General features: G+C 45.5%; 1 protein-coding gene across 1 annotated transcript in view; it reads right to left on the bottom strand.

Annotated features, from left to right (window-relative positions):
• HCN4 (hyperpolarization activated cyclic nucleotide gated potassium channel 4) overlaps positions 1 to 26,180 on the bottom strand; it is a 1,084,393-nt gene that overhangs the window by 580,713 nt on the left and 477,500 nt on the right. Inside the window, exon 2 of the mRNA XM_069624604.1 lies at positions 4,629 to 5,052. Within this exon, the coding sequence (XP_069480705.1) occupies positions 4,629 to 5,052 (424 nt within the window). The remainder of the gene's footprint in view (positions 1 to 4,628; positions 5,053 to 26,180) is intronic.

Raw genomic sequence — 26,180 nt, 5'->3', positions numbered from 1 at the left:
CATGGCGGGCACATCGAGAGAATGTGACGCACCTCACGCTTCACTCCTCAGGTTCCCCATGGAAGTCCGACTCACCTTCACTACAATATATACACACATAAACATATATATGTATCAGCAGAGTGTATATGTATATAGCAACACTGCTGACCTTAGAGAGGGATAGTTTAATTATCATCATTGTGACTGGAATCGCTTACACTAGCACAATTTTCCCAGGGTCGCGTTAGATGTCGCTATTGTGGAAGTGTTACAGTGGGAGCTACCAGGAGCCTGCATGCAAGATGCAATTGTTGCAGCAACGGGAAGGACAGACGGGTGCGTGAAGGGGGCGTGAAGGGGTTGATGGATAAGGATTAGGTAGTCACATTTGGGAAATTTGCAAATAGGCAAGGGAATATTGGATAGAACAACCAGAATTGGTCTCCTGCGGAGCTGAGGCAGGCCTATCCTTTCAGACAATATGCGGGCGCTTTGCAGAAAAGCATCACCATCATTTGTCTTGATATGGATCCTTTCCATGAACAATCCCATTTTTAAGACATTATTAATAAGGCAGAACAGTCACCATGAAGTAATGAAATACATGTCCAATAATAGTAATTCATGGAACATAATAAATTGAGTTAACTATGGACAAATAAACCTCACGAAGATTCTTTTTTTTTAACGAAATCCGGTATAAAAACAAAAAACTAAGATTATTTTTTTAACGAAATCAGGTATAAAAACAAAAAAGGTGTAATTAACATGCTAGTAATCTACTCCTTCCCTACCACATTCCTCTAATTCAGTTTAATTCTTCCATAATGGGAACAGGGTCCCGGTATACCACACATCTTGGTAATGGCAGAGTCCAACCAACAAGCTCACTAGTATCTGGCACAACACTGACATGTCGAAGTCCTGAAATGCCAACTGCATCAACTTCACAGAGCAGACCTCGGTTGTCATGCATCGCCCAATGGTATCACAACTCTTTGCCTGGACAAGAAGCTTTTGATCATATAGCACAGGTCTGCAATGTACTCAACATGGACCCCACCCCTACTTCTGCTGTGTGCAATCACCGTATCCATTATCGAAAAGATAATTGTTTGAAAACAATTGGAGGTGTTTATATGTTATACTTATTCTTCCACTTTAACTAAACAGAATGCACAGTTATGATTCGAGCAAACGGAGGGAGTTTCGAGACATGTACATGGCTGAAGGGTGATGAGTCTTTGGTCTCGCCATTCCGGTTAAAGATTATTAGGAAACTGCAAGACTGCTGGAATACTTATGTATTTGTACAATTACTTTGGGATGGATGGAAAGGATCCTAGAGGCTCTATCAAACTGGACAATGTAGCTGAGTAATTCCTTAAAAATGGCAATACATTTATACGTTGGAAAAATGTCAGCTGTTGAGTAATTCATTCTGTAGAGTAGTTCTGTGATGTGGGCAACCTCGGGCCATTTGCATCCCTGGGAGAGCAACTTGCAGTTTCTGATAACTGCTTTTGGGAGTTTCTTCATCTAAGGCAATGAAATGAAGAGAGCAGATGTGTGGAATGCCTGACTACAATGACACCAGGGATGGCCCTAAAGCCATGGGCTGCCGAGTGCGACATGAACTTATGCATCAAACACCTACAAGTCAAAAAGATGAATTTGTGAATTGAGACAAAACCACCCACTGGAAAGATCTGGAAGGGTTCACATGAGATGAAGAATTGGAAGATGTGTGGCATGAGGTTGGGGGCACAACTACTGGCTTTTGCATTATACAGACAGTGTTCTTCTTTTACGGATCCGTTTGCAATCTGCTCCGCTCACAAGGGGCAAAGCCCTCGCACAGCAGTTGCAGCACCAGAGTGCTGCCTTTGTGTGGTGGCTAAGGAGTCAATGAGAGACAATCTTGGACATGGCTAGGTGGAACATGTTATACCAGATTAAAAGTCTAGAGAGCCCAGCATGCAGCAGGCCCAATGGGCGCAAAGGAAGTGAGATGGCCGAGACCCCACTGATGCTTCATTTAAACAGACCTGAGTGATTCCCCAAAACATTGCAACTAATGAGTAACCACACAAACACTGTGAACTGTACATACTGAATAACGTGTTTGAGGGAAAGGAATCTGAACCTGGATTGCAGATGCATACGTCACAGCTCACCTTAAGGCAACAGACATGTATTTTAGCAATTCGGGTTCTCTTCTCTCTTTTCCCTGTACTTGCCTTTTCTTGCTTCACTTTCATCAATACACCTTCCTTTCCCAAAGGGATCAGGCTCAGTTAAACACCATGGACAACTGTGCAACCTCTCTGATTATCTGTCCTCGCACTGGAGCCAAGAAAAAGCAATGTCTATTTGTCAACCGGCAAATATATTTATTAAACTGGCATCGCAGTTCTATGGCATATGCATTAGTAAATCTGTCTTTATTTTTGATTTCTAAATGAATATGTTCAGAGAGGCCCAGTTCCACGTCACCGATGAGGCCCAACAAGGCTGAAACACGTATCTGGGGTTGCTGTTGGTACTCTTGTTCAGAAGAAAGTTTCCATAGCATGTCTGTGCTGGACTGCCCATGTGTGTGGGACAAAGACTGATATGCAAATGGCTTTTTCCCATCTGTGAAAGGTACAGTGAGCTAAAGTGTGGCTGCGGACTCTCAAGTGGGTACCTTCCCAAAGAACAGGTCATTTAGCCATGTTCGTTCTCACAGGGGGGGCGGGGCGCCTATGGACTATTTTTTGATTTTATAAATGAATATAAGTATTACATAACAAATAAAACAACGTTCTTGTGGAGCAGACAGGGAATGGCACATTTTGGAATCAGAAAAAGATGGTGTCATCGATGATTCGGACTTCATTGGCAAATTGAGACAGTCTTCCCCGATGGTGCAAAATAGTGTAGTAAATACACCTGCCTAGCATATGCGTGGATATGATTTGCACATAAGCACCATTTTAGAGCATGTACTCACTAGATTAGGGAATAAAATGGCTGCCCACTCTCAGCGGAGGGGACATATAGGTGTGCGTCTCCTACAGAAATGTCTTCAACAATGTACAAGCGACTTTGGATTCTGCATGATCCGAGGTATTTCAGAATCTTATTTTATCCAACTATAAATTACAAAGAAAACTCTTACCGCTTGCCACTGGTAGAAGAGTACCAAAAAATCCCATTGTTTCTTGTTGTAATTAAAGCATATATATTTCAAGTTTCAGATAAGTAGATAAGTAATGGGTAGGATGTGTTATATGTTTCTACGACTACTAGCAATATTGATATACTTGGCTATGACACTGTACTGTTACTGCCTTGTGCTTAACCCGTTTATGCATCGGATGTGTTTATTTTAAAATGAATAAAGTATGAACATTGGAATGCTGTGAACTGTTTTTGCTTGGCAGTCTTTCACAGTGACACAAAAGTATCAGGGTCAGAGAAAGTATGTGTATGATATGATATGATAAGATACGTCATTTATAACGTGCCTGTACACAAGTGTTTCTAGGTGCGACAAGACAAGGGAGGGAAGATAGAGGAAGGACAAAACAAATATCTTACAAGGCCTTGTGTCATTCAGATAGTGTAAGTGTGATAGGGCAAAGTGCGGTGGGGGAGAGAGAAGGGGGAAGTGCTGGGGAGAGGGAAAGGGGAAGTGAAATCAGGGCAGCATTGCTCAATAAGTGCAGCCAAGGCAGCGCAGCTCAAGGTAAGTGCAAGGAGGCAGGGGACTCTAGGGTTACAGTTACAGCCCATAAGTGCACGGTAGGCCGGGAGGCAGTGCAGGGCGGCTGGTCGTGGAGAAGCCTGTTACCCAGTGAGACTCAGAGGGTAGCTAGGCCACCAATCAGCGCAGCAGATAGGTGGGTCAGCAGGGGAGAGAGATAGAAAGCAGAGGCAAAAAGGAAGGTCTTGAGCTGCTTCCGGAACTTCAGGTGGTCCGGCTCAAGTTTGGGAGGGGCAGGGAGGCACCTGCAGAGGAGAGAGAGAGATCTACCCCCCACTCTTTGCCTGGAGAAGCGTCTGACCTTCAAAGGGTTAGAGGTAGCTAAGCGAAGGGCTCCAGAAGGAAGGTGTTTTGGAAGAGAGAGTTGTATGTAGTGCAGGCCCCGGCCCCAGAAAACCTTGTGGACGGTGCAGAGGGTCTTCAACTTGATCCTTGCAGCCACCGGGAGCCAGTGGAGAGATTATGTGTAGAGCTATGTAATAAAAACTTGTAGCCCTGGAATCACAAACACTGTACACAGTCAATAGTTATTGCAAGCAATTGTCACAGTTTTCGCTTCCTTACGTGCTTCAGTTCCTGCCCTCCTCTTAGGCCATGATAATGCAAGCGAAAGGCTTGAAGCAAGGGCCGGTAACCTGAAGCCCTCTAGATAGTTTTGGCCTACAATGTCTATCAGCCCATACCAGCATATCCAATTGTGAGGGATTATGGGAGGCATAGGCTAAAACATGCAAAGAGCTACAGGTCAACTACCCCTGGACCACCATCTAATTAAAATAATTGGTAGTCCCGTACTTCAAACATCAAAATGGCAAACAGGGTGCACTCTAAAGGAAAGTGTGGGGTTGCAGTCAAAATACCAGCAATAATCGATGATGGAAAAGCACATGCTCACCTCCTCCCACTGGTGGATGTACCGGATGAGTCGTGAGAGACGTAGCAGTCGCAACAGGCTGAGGATCTTGGTGAATCGCACAATGCGAAGGGCTCGAGCCGTCTTATATACCTCAGAGTCAATGCGGGTCTCCACAATGAGGAAGATATAATCCACTGGGATGGAAGAGATAAAATCCACCACAAACCAGCTCTTCAGGTACTTCATTTTGATCCTTTGCGGGTCCAGAATGATCTCAGTGTTGTCCTCTACCACGATCCCTGTGCGGAAATTCAGGACCAAGTCGATGAGGAAGAAAGTATCTGAGACCACGTTGAAAACAATCCACGGTGTTGTGTTCTCGTCCTTGAAGAAGGTGATACCCACAGGGATTATGATCAGATTTCCAACCATCAAGAGCAGCATGGTAAGGTCCCAGTAAAACCTGCAGCCAATCAAACACAGGGACCAAGGGTTACAAAAGAGAAGCGCAAACAGACAATCAATTCAGAGTGAGGCATTGAGGAAATGAAGGGCGAAAGAATTGGAGAAGGAAGGAAAAGAATATGGAAGTGGGGTGGAGAATATTGACTGAATGGTAGGAGCCTCAACAAACTTTACTGGACGAAATAAAAGAGTAAGCGAGAAAGGGATGTTTTCTTTATAATGAATTTAACACCCATCCGTTATGCTATGTTGTGCAGTGTTGTATTGTTTCGTGTATTTTTATTAGGCTTTTAAGTCACACGAAAAATATAAGTATTAAAAAGCACAGTAAATAACATATTGATACACATACATACCAGAGTCATCAAAACAAAACATGTCAATGCATAAATAAATAAATATGCGAACGCATAGTTATCAAACAGTATCCTTTGAAATCTATGTCACAAATTCGAATTTTTGGGCAACAAATACATTATATCAGAATTTAAAGAAGGAAATCATCACATTTCCTTCTTAAAATGTACTTGTTAATAAATTGCATATTAAAGACCAAAAGTATTAAAGTTGCTCATGAAATTCATGAAGGCCACATTTATTGTCTGTATATTTAATGGAGCAACTGTTTGTACCACTTCTATTCCAGCCATTGTGCACACCCCTTGCCTATACTTCTCTTTGGATGAAATCCCTGAGTACCACTAATGTTCAGCAATGTTATTCTTGATATTATGTTGCCGACCACACTTCCGTATCCCTCCTCTATAGGTTGGGAAACTGCGTGTCCATACCCCCCTTGCCTGTCAATCTCACTGTACCTCTCCTTGTATGGACTTCCCCTATGCCAGTCCGTGACTTTGTTCTTACTCCATCCCCAGTCGTGTCCATCAATGGCACGCCTCTGTCCCATTCCATTTCACACTTTCTCCGCTTAGGTCTCTGGAGGTTTCACAGCCCAAGTCACTTGACAATCGCTGCCTCATTCCCGCCTTCTATTTCCCTCCTCTGTATCCTCACATTTCCCGGTCCTGTTTCTTTGTTCCTTCCTCAGTATTCTTATTCTTCCCCCACCCATTTTTCCCACTTTTGTACTCCTTTGTCACTGCCCATGGACCTTCTGTCCCCTGTCCAAAACACATAACTATTGTATTCCTACGTGGCCATCCCTAATACATACCCATGTCTCTTTGTCCTTCCCGCCTAAAGCCTGCCTGTCAGTGACAGCGCCTTTGAGGGTGTGCTCACTAATTGTGTTTTTATCAACATTTGTTAAAATTCGACTTTGTTCCCCAAACTTTAAAATTCGGCCTAATGCATTTCATTGTTATTTTATTCAACACTATGGCTTTGTACCATCATATCAATAGAAACCATTATACAAAAGTATGGCCCTCCTCCTTGAGCATCTTCTGTGCGTGAGATAAAACCTCAGCTCATTATCTCAGCTCCTTATCTGTGCCGGGGCTCAAATTCAAAAAAATCCATCTGTGGACAAGGCAAAGGGCCTAAAATTAAATCCAATAATTTGAACCTACTAATGGGTGATCCAAATGCAAAATGTCCAGTGGTTACAGGTGCTGATAATGAGATCCTAGCCATCCGTCAAGTGTGGAGAGTGGGGACACCCACAATGCTGCAGACTAAAGCAGGCAACAAGGGTTCAGCATAGATTCAAATCTTAGAATCCCTTTATCTGAGAATGGTGAACCGTCGTATAAGGGTGACATTCCGGGGTAATCCACTAGTGTTACTGACTTTACAGGTCTACAGCCTCCAATCACCCATTGGCTACATCTAGGACGACCAACAACATAAAAGAGGGACTACCCCATCACAGCCCACCAATTACCGCCCGTCCCCCAACACGCCCCCACAACCACCACCCAATCATATTTCCAGCACTTCTCCTTTTTATAAACTGTATATGATTTCATTTGTGCAGTTTTGTCTGTGAATCTCGGCATGTTAATTCAAAACAAACGTTCGCTCTAATTGACATTACATGGCTTGCTGTACAATCATTTAAAAGCCAGTCTCTGTAGGCAGTAAGTGTTGTGACTTGTATCTGAAAGGTTGGGGGTTCGAGCCAATACTCCAGCTCCAACATTCTGAACATGCTGTGAAAAAGAATTACGGTTTTAATTACCATAGCCGCCCAACCATTTTCTAAAATGAAAAAACTCCCTGGACGGAGGGTGATTTCCCCGGACTGTCCCGGGAAAATTGGGACGTCTGGTCACCCTAGCTACATCTTCACTTTAGGACGTGATATACCAAATGTTAGCTCACTAAACATCAGTCATAGAGAGAAGAGAGACTAATTGCCACTAACTTTGCAGTGGTTACTCACCAATTGTGTAATGCAATCTCCAGATTATACTCGTAATATGGGTTTAAACAATCAAGGTAATGGGTAAAGTAGACCAACCGCAATATTATAATCATTGATGATTGAGTGTAACAACTCGACATTTTGGACATCAAAGGAAGACATTGGGGGTCATTACGACTCGGGCGGTAAGGGATTACCGGTACCGGTAAGGGCACCGGTACCGGTAATCCCTTACCGCCCTATTACGAGGTCCCTTTGCAGGTCCTCCATTAACGCCTGGTTTTACCAGGCGTTAAGGACGGGACCCGCAAAGGGACTTTGGAGGTAATAACGGTACAGCAATTTGCCCTATGGGGGCTCAAATGGGAATGGGGAAGGGCCCTGGTGAATGGGGAATTAACCCCCCCCCCGCCAACCTTGGAATGGGGCGGTAATACCTCCATTCACCAGGGCGGAGTCGGTATGGGTTTAGAGGCAGCCCTCATAATGACCACCATTACCATTAAAGTTAGTAACTCAGTATCTGCCTTGAATTTGTATTAAGAGCTAACGTATCGGGCCCTATAAAAAATCTACTTCACCAAATATCAGGGGCCGAACAAGTTTAATTCCCTTTTTTTATCACAAAAAAAAGCATTCTGTTATGAGAGCAAATCTTAGAAATCTAATTAACAGGTTTGGTCTTCCCTTATACCAATAATTTAATTAAATCAGTCCTATAGCAATTGGCATACATTTTAGGATAGGGAAGACGGCAAAGCTAAATGAGAAAGTATTCTTGAAAGTGAGGCAGAATACCATTAAATCCTTCTTGTCACTTCTGAATAATAATGAGTTGGCACAGAGCAAGTCTCTGAACAGGCTTGCCACCATTCCATTTCGGATATGTAAGTGATTGTGAGCTATTGAGAAGTTGCCCTCGGTGACATCGATACATCGATATGGAAAATGTGTATACCATCAATGAGATAAAGGGACACAGAGACATCTAAAACAGTACCAGGCTCGTGGCCGAATGGTCTTCCCACCTTTCTATCTACTAAATCAGTCATCAGTGTATCGGACCTTGATATTCCATCAGGTTTTTACCTGCATCAGTTAAAGCAGCTCTATCCCGCCTTCATGGAAAAGAAGCATTGTGATCCCCATTCATACAAGAGCCAAAACCTTTAGCTTTGCCAATGCTTGTTTTTAGCAAGAATTTGGTGCAAGGAACAGCGTCAAGGACACGAATACGAGTGCAAATCAAGTGACTGAAGGCCCACTTGGATATGGCAGCTTTATTACATTAGGAGCTGGTATAGTTGGTTGACATGTAGCAGGTTGGAATCGCCATAAGGACTCACATGGCCATGGGTGGTCAATGAGTGGGTAAATAACCAAACAACACCCACCGGCTCTACATCCCTCCTCACATCTAATCTCACCTCTTCTTTTACTTCCTATGACATTAGTTTTGGCTTATAGGCTGCACTTTCAGCACCACCTAATAGCAGAAGCTAAAAGGAGCGCAGAAGATGACCCTCGCAATTACCGGCTGATGCCTGACTTTTGCTGAATGTGGTGACTGCTTGGATGGGAAACAAATCACATCCTTCCACCATTTCAGAGGGAGCAGGTCACAGCATGAATAATGTGGTCCATGTTTGCATGAATAAGGCGGCGCCAAAAAACAGTGCTGCTCCCGCCATTGATTATTCCGTTGCCTTTGAGCAGGTGAACAGGGTAAAAAAGTGGCTCATGTTGAAAAATTGGGGGATCGATAGAGGGCTTCTTACCGTGATCATGGTCTTTTATGAGAACAACACTGTCAAAGTAATACTTGACTCAAAGGGGAGGTTGTTGGCCAAAAGTGGAACCGATAGAGGATTGAAGCAGGGCTGCGTTCTTGAACCCCTGTCAGCCAACCTCCACGCGGCTGATATATCTTCCGCTTTAGAACAGACTCATTCTTTTCCTCCCAAGCTGTGAGGACTGTTCCTCCAGTGGTTAAATTATGCTGACAACTATATCTTTCTAAATTCCAATCCAACTGACCTCCTGAGGCGACTAAAAAGTCCCAATACATTTCTTTGTGTGGGGCCGAAAACCAGCCAATTATGTAAAAACACTCAGCCTCGGAATCTGAAACGGCTTTTCCACTGCTGGTGGGGCATGGGTCGGGATAGGTGACTGTTGGGCGCTGCGCGTCTGTCCCCAACAGGTTTGTAGCATCAGATTTGAATGTTGTTTGTGTGGCCCTCGTCGCACTGAATGATAAATGAGGAATGTAATTGTGACGTGCCTACAGTATTTTGAGGCCTAGTGAGTAATTACACCATTATAGTGCAAGTCATTGAGGCGCTGACCTGCGTTACTAATTCATAGGTAATTGATATAGCTCTCACACACGTGACATGTATATTATGTATCACACATGTCAACCACATGTGACATTTACTTGACCTGACATATTTGCATTATCATAATTATAGCACGTGTCTTTTTTTATGTTATCTATTTAGGGGCTCTTTTGGTACTCCCTTACCAGAAGGCAGTGTGGCGCTGTACCAGAGCCACTGAAGATGCACGGGGCCCATTTCAAATCGATGTCTACCTTTAGTCGGGAAACCATGCCTCCATATGTCAGCAACAAAAATAATGTATTAATGGGGGTATTTTAAGGTTATGTAAAGCAACAGGGCCCTGGGAAACGGCATATACTTTTTTCCAGCAAATGCATATTTAATTGGTGCTGTTCTGCAGCCCTTATGCACTTATCTGATTGCACAATCCATGCACGAGGAATTAGAATTATTGGAAAACTATCTGTTTTGTTGCTCATGCTTGACAACATTTTTAACATCTTCCTTGCTGGATTACAGGGCTCGCAGATCAACATGACGCCAAGAATGTGACTAAAGGACTGAACATGTGCATTGCCCACTTCCTCGCCTTGTGCCTTGATTAAACGCAAAATCATAAATAAAGCAATGCGGGTGGCGTGAGTGGCTGTCGATTGTTCAGGGGGATGTTTATTTTCTTCTCTATAGTGGAACAAATAAAATCAGTCATCAGGGGAGCTGAATCAAAACGATGTAATAAAAGCCATTAAGCTTTCTTTGTCAGTCACAGGGGGCCTCCAAAGACTGGGCGGCCATTTTATTCGAAACGGTTGAAAGGCCTTGACAGTGTACCTGTGCTGTACACAAAAGTTCAAACAAGATAAATGATCAAATACACTAATTAAATGGCAAAGCATCTGGAGACCATGCCAATTGCAGCAGAGTGAGGTATAAAACCTAATAGCATAGACTTGATTTGCTGCCGATTACATTGGCTTGTCACAGGTTATATTGCAGATCACATTCACGTGTCGCAGACCACATTGACTTGCAGCAAATCATGTTGTTTATCACAAACTGTTACTGCATGGGCCATACCAAGGCAAGCCCCCCACAAACAGAACGGGAACAGCAAGGGCCATAGCAGTGCAAGTTTACATCACACGGAAACTGGTTCAGCAACTTCCTGTTCTACGATGGACGATCAAGAAAATGTGTTTGATTCCCATTTGCTCTAATTCTCAACACCTCCCCCACCTTAATATATACCTAAACCCAGGGGAGCCGATTTATGAATTTCCCGGGGGGTGCCCAAATATAGCAAGTGACATCACCAGCGGTTATATGACTGCATTTGCACGTAGTCGCCAACTTGGTGCGAGGGAGGCGGGGGGAGGGCACTGAACATTGGAAACATTGACCAGCATGTACTGCATAAACTAAAGTCAAGTAAGAAGGAGGTTTAAGCCTTCCAGTTGCATTCCAGTAGGCCAACACTGCCCCTACTCCACCTCTCTATAATCATCCAGGTTGTAGTAGCCCTCAAAAGGCAGAGCAACACAACTAGGATTGGAGAACGAAATGCCATCCCATCCTGTGAGTATGTAAAATCTCAGAGCAAAGACTGTGCGTGTACATCCTACCTTGAAGTACAATCTCACTAACTTGGTGCAAATCTCGCAAGTGGGTGCATGGGAATCCCATGCGTGTGTGTGGACTGCAGACCCCGGATCACATGGTCATTTCTTCAGTGTGAACCTCTGGCCAAGGCTCTTTGGGCAAGCATTCAGGATGGGTTTCACAACTTTAAACAGTGTGATATATTGAGTGGGCACCTCACTTCTTGGAGCATAGTATACCCGTTGCTGTTAATCTCACAACTGAACATACAGTTTCACTTTTGGTCATCTCAGTGACCCCATGTATATTAATGGAGTCAGTCTCCCATCTGGGAAGACAATTATATTTCTGTTAAAACACTCTGAATTCTCACTCCAGTTTTCTCGATCTATAGATCCATACCACATTAATTCATTGTGTGTGCAGAGGTGATAACTTGTGTCTGAGAGCTCATTCTTTCATTCAGGAGAGATAAAGGGTTAACAACACCCTGTATGTGGGATCAGGCTCATTTTGCCCCATTGCCCCTCACTCCAGAATGAGTTAGCCGGTTTTAAGACCCTGCTGATTCTGCTATCCGACAGGCCTGAGCCTTCTATCCCTTGCCCCATCACGGCTCCCAACATCCTGAGCAGCAGCTTATGGACAGCAGGCAGCTCGGGACATGCCTGTTGCCAATTGAATGTAGCCAGATCTACTATTTAGACACTGAGAGAGTGCCATGAACCCACATTGGTGGTGAAGAAGCACTCAACATACAGAACACAATGGTATAGTGTTGCAGTCCTACTGAGAAATTACAATTAGGTCTGCTTAAATGTAAAGCAGAGTGGCTGAGAAGTACACGCACCATGCCATTAGAAATAAAGCAGCTGTGGTGGTTGGAAGTGCTGCTTTGGTGGCAACAAGAGTATGTAATTCCCTGCGGGTAGTGTTGGTCATTTCCTATTGAAGTATAGCAGTCCTATTGAGAAGTGCCATTAAAAGTGAAGCTGTCCAGTAGGCTGGATCAGTGCTGCCCCATAAAAGACGTAGAAGCCTCTGTGAAAAGTGGCAGCACTGTCCCAATCGTGAGAAGTGTAGTATTTTCACATTAACTATGCTTAAGCACTTTGGGTTATTGCATAGTGCTGCTACAATCTGAGTAATTCCATCCCTTCATATATATATGCTCTTGTATAAACACAACAGTGATGAGTTATTCAGATGATGATGAAGATGATGTTAGACTTGCTCAATAGTTCTGGTTCTGCATCATTAAATGTACTTCAGATCTTCAGAGTCTCGGGAGGATAGCTCAGGGGAAACGTGCTTTCTTGGAAGCAAGACGACATGGAGCAACACAGGTTTGATCCCTCGGTCCGCGCAAGACAGGTTCGATCCCTTGGTCAGCGCTTAGAAACCTCTGGGTATTATTATGCGCATTATAAATAACCAATTAATATAAAAATAAATAAATCTGCTGAGAAGTGCTGGGGCCTTGTCAATAAGAGTGTAGCAGCTCAACTGAGAAGTGCTGATGTTGTCCTATCAAAAGTATAGCAGCCCCACTAAAATGAACTAGCATTGCGTCAACAAAAGCATATTATTACAAATATAGAAGCCCTGTTTAGCGAGCTAACTGAGGAATTCCAGCATTTCAAATATGGCAGCTCTAGTAGAAAATAGATTGCACGGCCCTGCTGAGAAGTGCTGTTACTGTCTCTTTAAAAATATAGAAGCCCATTAGCTCTGCACCATTAAGTCCTGCAAATACTGTCCCATTGAATGCTATTGCACTGAACAAGGTCAACAGTATGGCCACGGTCCATACTGGGTTCTATGTGATAATGCTGCATTTTGAAGAACAAATACAAAAAAGACTGATTCATATCGGCCGATTTGTGTGGTCTTCAAAAGGCTGAATTATCACATTCTACTGCCCCCCACCCTGCTAACCCCCCCACCCCAGAAGGTGTCCCACCTCACCCCACACTCCCACCCTCTCCCACGCTGTTACCTTCCTTAGAATTTGGAGGAGTAACTACCCTGAACGCCTCCTTTCCCCGCCCATAGCATGGCATTCACCCTCACCACGTACACACTCAGCGACATGCAAACCGTCTCATTTGCCCTCTCCCTGCCACCTCCCTCCGCAGATATAATGCAAGAGGGGTGCACAGATGTAGAGGTACACCCAACCCAAACGATTTTTAGAAATGGAGGGACAGACTTGCTTTGCACCTGTGCCTCCTTTGCATCTGTGCCTCCATTTCTAAAAATCGTTTTGGGTTGGGTGAACCTCTAGATCTGTGCACCCCTCTTGCCAAGAGGGGTGCACAGATGTACAAATTCATCCAACCCAAAAAGATTTTTAGAAATTAAGGGACAGACTTGCTTTGCATCTGTGCCTCCATTTCTAAAAATCACTTTGGTTTGGGTGTATTTGTACATCTGTGCACCCCTTTTGGCAAGAGGGGTGCATAGAGGGAGCCGGGGGAGACAAGGAACAACATGCTAGGAACAAAATCAGCACTGGCCAATGGGCCGCTCTTGCCAGATCCGAGATCCGGCATCAGATGTGTAGCCAGATCTCAGGATGCAGCCAGTCTCAGCCTAAAACAACCCATTGACCAAACCAAAGCATTGATTATTAAAAAAGAAAATGCTCTCGCCGCGCAACGGTATGTGACTAATTTGCCCTGTGCGGGCGCACTGTCCACAGAGAGCAAATTACATTACAGAACCTGTGAAGGTGGGGGCTCAGCTCTGTGATCATTTGCTCTGTGTGCGCAATTCTCTTGGCAAACAAAGTGAAAACTTTATTTCCTGCAGATGAATTCCCTTGATTCTGTCCCCTCCAGCAATTTTGATTTTAGCAGTGGTGTAAATGTGAAGTTAACGTTTTGTGAAGTGAAAGTATTCTGAATTTCACCCGTTTACGGTTGTGGAATTTAAACTTTACATAGTCTGATGGACAAGGCTATTTATACCTATTTCTTTGTGGTTTTCATTGAACTTTTATACACATTTGTTTTGCTTTTGCCTGAAGCTAGCGGCACAGTCTATATTTCACAGAGGCTCATGGGCCACCACAGTCAATGGGAGCACACCTCTTCCCAGGCAAACTGGATGTTCCCCCTAAGGATTGGAGGTTGAGCCACCCATTGGCTGAGTGCAGATGGAACAAAGCTGTCTTCTGGCGGGAGTTTGTGTTTTTTTTCCCTGATCGTGGCCATGTGCGTGCTGATAATAACATATTTTGGGTGCACCACTGCCGTGGAAGTGGTTTAAAGTGGAATTGATATACAGTGTAGAATTTGTAAAAGAAGGAGCATGAAAGAAATTGCCCATTTTAAAATTATTATTTTGAACATTTCCTTTGATCGGAGGCTAACTGCCAGCTATGCGCATGTACAGACTGCTGTTAGATCTCAAATTAATTAGTGCTTAGACTACTCAGTGTTGTGACTTATGGCCGCTCCCAGACCACATTTGAATTGTGTTGTGCCTTATGGTCGCCTTCAGACCACATTTGAATTGTGTTGTGCCTAATGGTCGCTCCCAGACCACATTTGAATTGTGTTGTGCCTTATGGTCGCCTTCAGACCGCATTTGAATTGTGTTGTGCCTTATGGGCGCCTTCAGACCACATTTGAATTGTGTTGTGCCTTATGGTCGCCTTCAGACCACATTTGAACTGTGTTGTGCCTTATAGTCGCTCATCTGTGACCCGGCCGGTGCCTCTTGCTGCGCCTAGCCACACTGATACCTCCTAGGACCTAGGATGCTTTTCAGCCCACTCTGAACCTATCCACTCCTGCCTTCCTCAGGCTAGGTCCACCCAATATGACTGTGTCCTCCTCCAAACACAGCCCCGCCCAGCATACAATCATGCCCATAGCGTCCTGCAAGCTCACCGTTGCCTCCACCACGCTGCTCACTCTCCTCGCAACACTCACTGCTCTCAAACTCTATACTTCTATCCATCCCCTCATGCCCACACCACTAAGCCCAATCCCCTACCACAAGCATCTCGCTACCGCGGATACCACACTAACTATGCCACATCGCACACTCGGTGTCATAATTATGCATAGACTTGAAAGACTCAGAGCTCGCACACAGACCACAGAACTTAGCACACTACCCCTTCCCACAGAATAGAGAAACTATAGATTGAGTTCCCGCACCACTTCCAAATGCTGCCCCAGCATGGGATACCCACTCTCCCACAGTCTACCACCTACCAACCTTGCCACACCCCTCATTACCACCTCACATAATGTAACGCTCACCTGACTCCCACGGAGGCGCTGGCCTGGTTTGGATTGCTGTGGCCTCTTCTAGGGTGATGCGCAGGTCTCGGAAGATGGAATGGACCGGACCCCCAAATCTGGCTTGTCTGGCTCGTAGAAATATCCTTCTGTGTGTGAAAAGGGAGTATTAACAATCTGCGGGATAATGCGTAGGCCTCCCACTCCCCTTCTCACCCTCCACGAAACCCTTCTGCGATTCCCCGTGAAGTCTCACCTTAGGGTCTGAAAGGACGAGCTCTCCATCCTGCTTCTGATTCAGGGGTGCGTTGTTATCCAGTTACTTCACTGGATCTCGGATTGGTGAGAGTTCAAGTTCGCTTGACTTTTCCGGTAAGGTATCGTAAGAATTCTGTTGCAAGTTCAAGCTTTAAATAACCATTGTCTGTTTTCTCTATTTCAGGTGCTGAATGAAGATTCCGAGTTAGGGAATGGAACCGTCGAAGGAAAATTCTGGTGAGTTTTTGATGAGTGGTTCCTCTAGTGTTCTTGCATTAATGCACTAATGCTTGTGTCTTTTTCCCCTTAGGGGCCGGGGTTCGGAAATGCCGAAGATACAGCGCCGACCCGAAGTGAGAAGAGATGTCCAAATAAATATCAGGTAAGTCTTTGATGAGCGTTCCGCTAATGTCCTTGCATTCGCTCACTAATGCTAATGTCTTTTTCCCCTTAGGGGCCGGGGTTCGGAAATGCCGAAGAAACGGCGCCGACCCGAAGTGAAGAGGGATTGACCCAACAGGTAAGTCTTATGGTGGAAATTAAGCCTTTCTTATTCTCTTCCCTAGCTCACCTTTGTTCTTGTCTTTTTCTCCTTTAGGCGCTGAAATGCGGCGGAAGATCCAGATGGTCGCTGATGGGCAAGAAGGCGCCTAGTAAAGGTGAGTGGAATGCTGCGCTGCAGCGAGCTATGCGATGTGCTTTTAAAAATTAATGTCTTCCCTTTAGGATCGTCGGCGAGATGACTCTGGAATGCGGATTAAGCAGGTAATGTCTCTTCTTTCTCCTGTTCTCCTCTCTTCTCCCTTTACAGGTGTTGCAGGATGCTGTCGGGCGTGGCTGGAGTCCGGATGCAGGAGCAGACACGGCGAGCGTCCAGCTGCCAGGTGCAGAACAACGTGAAGCGTGAGTTGCTGCTTGGGCGTGGCTTAAATAGCCTTCAAAGTAGTTCCAGGTATGTATTCTTCCTCTAAGGTATGTATTCTTCCTCCGGCCACAACCTTGTGGTAAAGTAGTCCCATAGGTAAAATAGTCCCATTCAGTTCTCTAGGTGGCCTGGATGTTGCAGCACGGTCTGCATCAGGTATGTTCACACCAAGCACTTCTTAACACAAAGTCATCCTTTATGAGCCTGGCGCCTATGGCGCCTGGACTGTTGTCCAACATGAGCCTGACGCCAAAGGCGCCAGGACTGAGCACCAAAGGGCCCCTACCTGGGGCCGCTGGGACTTCCCTCGGGAACATGATGTCTGCCTCTGGGGTTGCTGGGCCCGGTCTGGCTCCTTGGGGTTAGGCATCATAACAGTACCTCCTCCCAAGGCCCCTCCCAAGGTTGTTCTCTCCGGAGGTTTCGGTTTGTTTGGGAATTTCCGGTGGAATTTCTGTATTAACCGAGGTGCATGTACCTGGTCGCTTGGTTCCCAAGACCTTTCCTGAGGCCCATATCCTTTCCAATCAATTAAATAGAAGAGTTTTGACTTTGACACCTTGGAATCTAATATGTCTTTAACTTCGAATTCCGGCTCCCCATCTACTTGAATTGGTTCTGGTGGTTTAATTAGTCTGGTTCCCGGTTGTACTGGTTTCAACAGTGATACGTGAAAAACGGGATGGATTCCCATGTTAGCTGGTAGATCGAGTTTGAAGGCCACCGGGTTGATTATAGCTTTGATTGGGTAGGGCCCTACATATCTTGGATTGAAAGTTCGCGGTCCTTTGAGTGGTAAATGTCTAGTCGCTAGCCGCACTTGGTCCCCTATTTGGTACGGAGGTGCTTCACCACGATGTAAATCAGCATTTTCTTTGTACTTTTTCTTGGCTTGCTGTAAATGAGTCGTTGCTTCTTTGAAGGCTCGAGTTATCGTGGAATGCAAATGATCTACAGCGGGCATTTCAAGACTTTGAGGGGAGTCAAGGTCAGAGGTTCGGGGTTGATGGCCATATAAGGTATAAAAAGGGGTTTGTCCCGTTCCAGAATGTACAGAATTGTTATATGCATGTTCTGCGATCCAAAGAATGTCTTTCCAATTACATTCAGATTGGTGCAACATACACCCGAAGATACTGTTCAAGGGTCTGGTCTGTTCTCTCGGTTTGACCATCGGTCTGGGGGTGGTGACTAGTGGATAGTCGTACATCGATTTGTGCCAGTTGACAACACTTTCTCCAAAAATGGCAAATAAATTGGCTTCCTCGATCAGAGACCAGTATGGATGGAAAACCATGTAAACGAACGACATTCTCAAGAAATTCCTTGGCCAGGATGGAGGCTGAAGGTAACCCCTTTAATGGGATAAAATGGGCCATTTTGGAGAAGAGGTCCACAATCACCAGGATAGTGTTGTGTCCATAGCAAGGAGGCAGGTCTGTAATAAAGTCCAGCGACAAGGTGTGCCAAGGTGCCGGTGGGATGTCCAAGGTTTGTAAAAGGCTGGCTTGTCTTTTCTTTTGACCTTTATTTTGGGCGCAAACTCCGCAGGACATCACAAAGGATTTTATATCCTTTCGCCAGGAGGGCCACCAGAATTGCCTTTTGATCTTTTCTTCAGTTTTAGCAATACCAGGATGTCCTTCCATTAATGTATCATGATAATGGGCAATAACGAGTTCTTGCAATTCCTTATGAGGCAGAAATAATCGCCCCTGGAAGTAGGGTAGATCATTATTGACGGAAATGTGTGAACCCTTTTGACTCCATTCTTGCAAGGCTGTAGGGTCTAAAAGTTGTTTAACTCTAGTTTGAATGACCCCAATAGTTTGTAAAGAGGTCAACCCCAAAATTCTCTGTTCAGGTATAATCGGTACTGGTTCTAAGCTTGAATTTGTTTCTCCCATCCCAATCCGGGATAAAGCGTCCACTTTGCCATTCTTGCAGCCAGGGCGGTATGTGATTACAAAATCAAACTCCGCAAAGAATAAAGCCCATCGGAGTTGACGTGATGATTGAGCTTTGGCCGTTTTTAAATATTGCAAATTTCTGTGATCTGTAATCACTGTGATGGTGTGTCTTGCGCTGAGAAGGTAATGACGCCAAGCCTTGAAGGCGGTCTTAATAGCTAATAACTCCTTGTCGGTGATTGCATAATTAACTTCAGGAGCCGAGAATTTTCTGGACCAAAAGGCTACAGGGTGCAATTTGTTAGTTACAGGATCCCTTTGAGACAGGACAGCTCCCATGGCTAAGCTGGATGTGTCGGTTTCAACAATGTAAGGGAGATCTGGGCACGGATGTTTCAGTACAGGTGCGGAGGTGAATTTAGTTTTTAGTTCTTGAAAGGCCTGTTCTGCCTCATTAGTCCATTCGAAGCGTTTATTTTTCCGTAAGAGTGCAGTGATCGGTTGAACCACCCGACAAAATTCCGGGATAAATCTTCGATAAAAATTGGCAAAACCAAGCATGTTCTGAACACCCTTCACAGAGCTAGGAGATGGCCATTTGAGGATGGCGTCCACTTTTCGTGAGTCCATTCGAACTCCCTTTGGTGTCAGGATGAATCCAAGAAACTCGACTTCTGTGGCATGAAAAACACATTTTTCGAGTTTTGCAAACAGTTTGTGCTGGCGCAATTTCTCAAGAACTGCCTTGACATGTTTTCTGTGATCGGATTCCGAAGAGGAGTACACCAGAATGTCGTCAATATATACGATGACACAAACATCGATAAGTTCCTGAAGAACATCATTCATAAAGTATTGAAAGGCAGCAGGTGCGTTGCACAATCCGAAAGGCATCACCTGGTATTCGAAGAGTCTATATTTGGTGCGGAAAGCAGTCTTCCATTCGTCGCCTTCTTTTGCACGCACCAGGTGATAAGCTCCCCGAAGATCTAATTTGGTGTATATACAAGCATCTTTTACCTGGTCGAGAAGTTCAGGGATCAGGGGCAGAGGATAACGATTCTTAATCGTTATTTGATTTAGGGTGCGGTAGTCAATACAAGTTCTAAGGTCACCTTCTTTTTTCGGCACGAAGAACAGAGCTGAGGAAACAGGAGACTTTGACGGGCGAATAAAACCATTGGCAAGGTACTGATCTAAATACTGTCGCAAATGAAGATTCTCAGGTTCAGTAAGGGCATAGATCCTACTACAAGGCAGTTGAGTATTGGGTACCAGATCGATTTGACAATTGTACGACCGGTGGGGAGGTAACGTGTTGGCCTGTTCTTTTTGGAAAACGTCTTGGAATTCTTGGTACTCAGGCGGTAGTTGTATTGTGGCGGAGGTTACTGTGGCCAGGCCCATGTTTGGATTTCTTGGATAGCAAGTTTGTGTACAATCAGGAAAGGTTATTCTCTTTGCTCGCCAGTCAATTCGAGGATTATGTGTTTCTAACCAAGGAATTCCTAGAATTACTTGAAACTGTGGGGCCTTGATTACGTCAAACACAATAGCTTCCCGATGTCCATCCTGACCCACTAGTGTCATTTCTGTAGCAGAATGTGTTACCAGCCCTGAGGCAATTTCGGTTCCATCAACTGTGGTGATGACATTCTTGTTGGTTTTCGGACGGAGAGGGAGATTAATCCTGGAGGCCAATTCACGATCAACATAGTTTCCGATAGCTCCACTGTCGATGTATGCCTTTATAGCATGCAACCGCCGAGGCTGTCTCGGATCCACGAGGACCATTGGCATGATGAAATGCGAGGTCAAAGAGTTTGTTTTCAAGCTCGGCAAGCAGACCTCTACGCTTGTCGGGCTTGGTCGTTTCCCGAATCAGGTTCCGTTAGATTGTTGTCAGTGGCTCCAACCACCTTCTTGGGTGGTTTTACTGGACAATCTCATATAAAGTGGCCAGAAGCCCCGCAATAAAGACATAATTGCTTCTGCTGCCTTCTTTCTCGTTCCTTCTGAGTTAACGGTCCTTTAACTCCACCGATTTGCATAGGTTCTGAAACGTCGGTACCCTTGGGGTTAGCGTGAGTTTTGATCAACACTCGGGTTTCAAACTTAGACCGATCTGCTTTTCTATTCTGAAGTCTGTGATCAAGTTGGACCACTAAGTCTATGTATTCCGCGCAGGCTTGGGGCAGATTTACAATTTGAGCTAGAACGTCTTTAAGTTCTCCGCGCAGGCCTCGATGAAATAATGTGATCCTTTTATTGTTTGGCCACCCTGTTTCCACAATCAACCTATTAAAGGTAGCGATGTAGGATAAGAGATCCTGGTTACCTTGTCGTAAGGATAGCAGTTTGTTGTCCAGGGCCTGTCCCTGGGATTGTCGAGCGAATAATCTTTCCATGCTTGCCTGGAAGCCTTGAAAATCCTGGAGAATTGGATCATCTTGACTTACCAAAGGAACTGACCAATCGGCAGCACAGCCGCTGAGATAAGATAATACAAAAGCTACCTTGGTTTGGTCATTAGGGAAGGCCCCAGGTCTGCATAGAAAGTGTAAGTGACATTGGTTCATGAAAACGGCATATTTCTTGGGGTCCCCAGCAAAACGTTCAGACGGGGCCAGTGGCATATTTCCAGGTAGATTGATTTTTACTGGGTTATTCAAAACCACAGGAGTGGGATTACCCCCGGAACCAGGTAACGGAGTTTGTCCTGCCTGACCTTGCAACAGCTGTTTGGCCAGGTCATCAGTTCGTTCCTTGGATAGGATCAGTTCTCTCCTGAGAGCGTTAGTCTCCTGGCGGGCGGGCGGAATGTACTTCTGCCCGTAATTCCCCCAAAAGTTGTGCCAGCTGGTCTGTCTCGGAAGTATCCATAGCGCCCGGGTAGGAAATTGTAGGTAGGCTTCGCGTTCTGTAACGCTCACCTGACTCCCACGGAGGCGCTGGCCTGGTTTGGATTGCTGTGGCCTCTTCTAGGGTGATGCGCAGGTCTCGGAAGATGGAATGGACCGGACCCCCAAATCTGGCTTGTCTGGCTCGTAGAAATATCCTTCTGTGTGTGAAAAGGGAGTATTAACAATCTGCGGGATAATGCATAGGCCTCCCACTCCCCTTCTCACCCTCCACGAAACCCTTCTGCGATTCCCCGTGAAGTCTCACCTTAGGGTCTGAAAGGACAAGCTCTCCATCCTGCTTCTGATGCAGGGGCGCGTTGTTATCCAGTTACTTCACTGGATCTCGGATTGCTGAGAGTTCAAGTTCGCTTGACTTTTCCGGTAAGGTATCGTAAGAATTCTGTTGCAAGTTCAAGCTTTAAATAACCATTGTCTGTTTTCTCTATTTCAGGTGCTGAATGAAGATTCCGAGTTAGGGAATGGAACCGTCAAAGGAAAATTATGGTGAGTTTTTGATGAGTGGTTCCTCTAGTGTTCTTGCATTAATGCACTAATGCTTGTGTCTTTTTCCCCTTAGGGGCCGGGGTTCGGAAATGCCAAAGATACAGCGCCGACCCGAAGTGAGAAGAGATGTCCCAATAAATATCAGGTAAGTCTTTGATGAGCGTTCCGCTAATGTCCTTGCATTCGCTCACTAATGCTAATGTCTTTTTCCCCTTAGGGGCTGGGGTTCGGAAATGCCGAAGAAACGGCGCCGACCCGAAGTGAAGAGGGATTGACCCAACAGTTAAGTCTTATGGTGGAAATTAAGCCTTTCTTATTCTCTTCCCTAGCTCACCTTTGTTCTTGTCTTTTTCTCCTTTAGGCGCTGAAATGCGGCGGAAGATCCAGATGGTCGCTGATGGGCAAGAAGGTGCCTAGTAAAGGTGAGTGGAATGCTGCGCTGCAGCGAGCTACGCGATGTGCTTTTAAAAATGAATGTCTTCCCTTTAGGATCGTTGGCGAGATGACTCTGAAATGCGGATTAAGCAGGTAATGTCTCTTCTTTCTCCTGTTCTCCTCTCTTCTCCCTTTACAGGTGTTCCAGGATGCTGTCGGGCGTGGCTGGAGTCCGGATGCAGGAGCAGACATGGTGAGCATCCAGCTGCTAGGTGCAGAACAACGCGAAGTGTGAGTTGCTGCTTGGGCGTGGCTTAAATAGCCTTCAAAGTAGTTCCAGGTATGTATTCTTCCTCCGGCCACACCCGTGTGGTAAAGTAGTCCCATAGGTAAAATAGTCCCATTCAGGCCTCTAGGCGGCTTGGATGTTGCAGCACGGTCTGCATCAGGTAAGTTCACACCAAGCACTTCTTAACACAACGTCATCCTTTATGAGCCTGGCGCCTATGGCACCTGGACTGTTGTCCAACATGAGCCTGGCGCCAAAGGCGCCAGGACTGAGCACCAAAGGGCCCCTACCTGGGGCCGCTGGGACTTTCCTCGGGAACATGATGTCTGCCTCTGGGATTGCTGGGCCCGGTCTGGCTCCTTGGGGGTAGGCATCATGACACATAACATATCAGATACGACTACCATTCACACTTCTACAAACAAACCACACACACCTCACATCAAATTTGCCCTCCTCAATGTCCGATCACTGCCAGCTCATGTATCTGATATTCATGACCTCATAACTAACAATAACATTGACCTACTAGCCATCACTGAAACATGGTTACATGAAGCATCAGGCCCAGCCGTTGCACTTGCATTACCACCGGGCTTCACCATACTCAGACAAGATAGGCCAGATCGAATAGGAGGCGGAGTAGCCCTCATCTACAAAGAGATCCTCCAGCTCTGATCTGTCAGTCACCCCTCGACCAACAACTCTGACCCCTTATCGGCCAAACTCACACTGTCACCCAACAGCACCATCAACATTCACCTACTATACCGCCCCCCAGGCAACACCCCAGACTCCCAGGACAACATTATTCATATCCTCAGCAACAACATCAAAAGCTCCACCAAAACCCTTCTACTAGGAGACCTCAATCTCGGATTCAACGATACTAAGGACAAATCTGCAGCCACTCTCACCAAGGAACTCAATGACCTGGGCTTCACCCAAAAAGTAGAAAGTCCCACTCACACCAAAGGCTGCATCCTCGACTGGATTGCAGACCATAACTGCCTCTCTACTATCACCTCTAAATCCTCACTGCCCTGGACTGACCACAACTGCATTGAGTTCTCTATTCCTATCACCAAAAATCACAAACCTCTGACCCCTGCTAGCGCCACACAAGTCAGAAGCTCTAAAAAACTCATAGAGGATAACCTGCACCCATACCTCAATACCCCCGAGCTAGCTCCCCCATTCGCTAATGACCCCAACATCCTAGCGGACATTTACAAAGATGTCATCACCAAAGCTATCAATGAAATAGCACCACTAGAATGGAAAAAAGAGAAGAAATCCCTACAACCAACTCATGGTTTACTGAAGAACTACACTCAATACGATCCCACAAAAGAGCAGCACTAGAAAACTGGCAATGTGACCCCTGCACCAGTACCAAAAACAAATTCAATTCTATCTCCCACCAATACAAGATAGCTATCACCAATGCCAAAGCCAACGCTTTCAACACACAAATCTCCAATGCAAATCTCACTCCAAAGCGATCTTTGCCATTTTTAATGAGCTCATCTCCCCCCCTTATACATTGGACAAAATAATCAAAGATGAAGCTTGGTGTAGCAGCATTCAAGCTGCAATGCTACACAAAAATGACCTTCTCCAAATGAAAATCAAAGACCACTTCAAAGCACTTCCTCAACAGTCATGAACTAAACCTACCAACACCCCTCCCACCTCATCGAAGCCCACCATACCTGACTTCTCCTTCAGAGACGTCACTGAATCAGAAGTCATTAACCTACTAAAAAATCTCAAACCCTCCTCCTGTAAAGGCGATATTTGCCCACCAAAACTCGTCAAAGACTGCGCAGACTGCCTTGCGCCGCTCTTCACGGCATTCATCAACGCGTCCTTTAAAACAGGCATCATCCCAGCTAACCTCAAAGAGGCTTGGGTCCGGCCGCTCCTAAAAAAACCTACTCTCGACCCCTCACAACCAAACAACTACAGACCAATAACCACGGTGCCATTCCTGCTGAAACTACTGGACAAAGCTGCACACTGCCAAATCCAACATTTTCTGGAAACCCACTCCATCCTCGGGACTAGGCAATCAGGCTTCCGGAAAGGACATGGCACACAAACAGCCCTTGTAGATCTGAAGAGCCAGATCACCCAAATCATGGACAAAGGCAAGCCTGCTCTCCTGCTCCTCTTAGATCTCTCAGCCGCTTTCGATCTGGTTGATCACAAGACTCTCACTTCACACCTCACACACTCAGCCAACTTCTCCAAAGAAGCAGCCCTCTGGATCACTTCCTTCCTAGAGGGAAGAGCCATGAAAGTCTTCTCGGACATCGCCAACGTCACGCCCACGACAATCCACTGCGGAGTCCCTCAAGGATCTTGCACTGCACCCATACTCTATAACTTGTTCACCAAGCCCCGCTTTGACAAACTTGACTCATACGGCATCACATACACGAACTACGTGGACGACACACAAGTACTCCTACCACTTACTGGATCATACAACGAAGGCGCCAAGGCACTCCAGACAATCTACTCCGTCATCAAGGCATGGATGGCAGTTAATGGCCTCTGCCACAATGGTGACAAGACTGAAATTATGATACTAGGTCAGCAGACACCTTAGACAAACTTGACAAACTGTACGCTAACTTCTCCATTGACAACTCCATCATCCCTGTATCCACAGCAGTAAAGACACTTAGAGTATACCTTGACTCTTCATTATCTATGACTAGACAAGTCAGCGCAATCACTTCCGCTTCCGCACACACCACCAAACTCATAAACGCCATCAAACTCTACCTCACTAAACCCAACTGCCTTTCTATAGCGAGGGCAACGATTGGAGCCAAACTGGACTACTGCAATGCACTCCTAGCAGGCACATCAGCCAAAAACTTAGACTACAAGTCACGCAGAACAATGCTCTCCGGGCCGCTCTCAGTATCCCAAGAAGAGAGCATATCACCCAGGCCAGGCACTCAGCCCAATGGCTCCCGGTCAAAGAACGGATCACTCTCAAAATCCTCACCCTCACTCACAAATGTCTCTCTCTTTCCGCCCCGTCCTATCTATCTGAAACCATCCTCAAACCTTCCTTCCTCCTCCTGTCCTACCAGGACGCAATACTCACACCTAATCTGCATCCCACGCATCAAAAAAGCCAAAGCCGGAGGTCTAAGTTTCCCCTACATTGCAGCCAAGACCTGGAACGCCCTTGCTGCAGACATTAGAGCGGAAAACTCACTCCCTATTTTTCGCAGGAAACTGAAAACCTCAGTCCTTGCAAAATAAGTATGAAACTCACAGGAATCCATGTAAACTTACTGCGTTGCTAATGTACATATCTCTACTGTAAATTCTGTATTGTATGTAATTACTGTATCCTATGTAACTAAGATTTTATCTGTAACAAGCGCCACGATGCCCACGGGTT

This window comes from Ambystoma mexicanum, chromosome 11 (assembly GCF_040938575.1).
Source record: "Ambystoma mexicanum isolate Mex_15411 chromosome 11, UKY_AmexF1_1, whole genome shotgun sequence".
Taxonomy (NCBI): domain Eukaryota; kingdom Metazoa; phylum Chordata; class Amphibia; order Caudata; family Ambystomatidae; genus Ambystoma; species Ambystoma mexicanum.
Note: the sequence above shows the minus strand (reverse complement) of the source record. Positions and strands in the feature narration are given on the sequence as shown.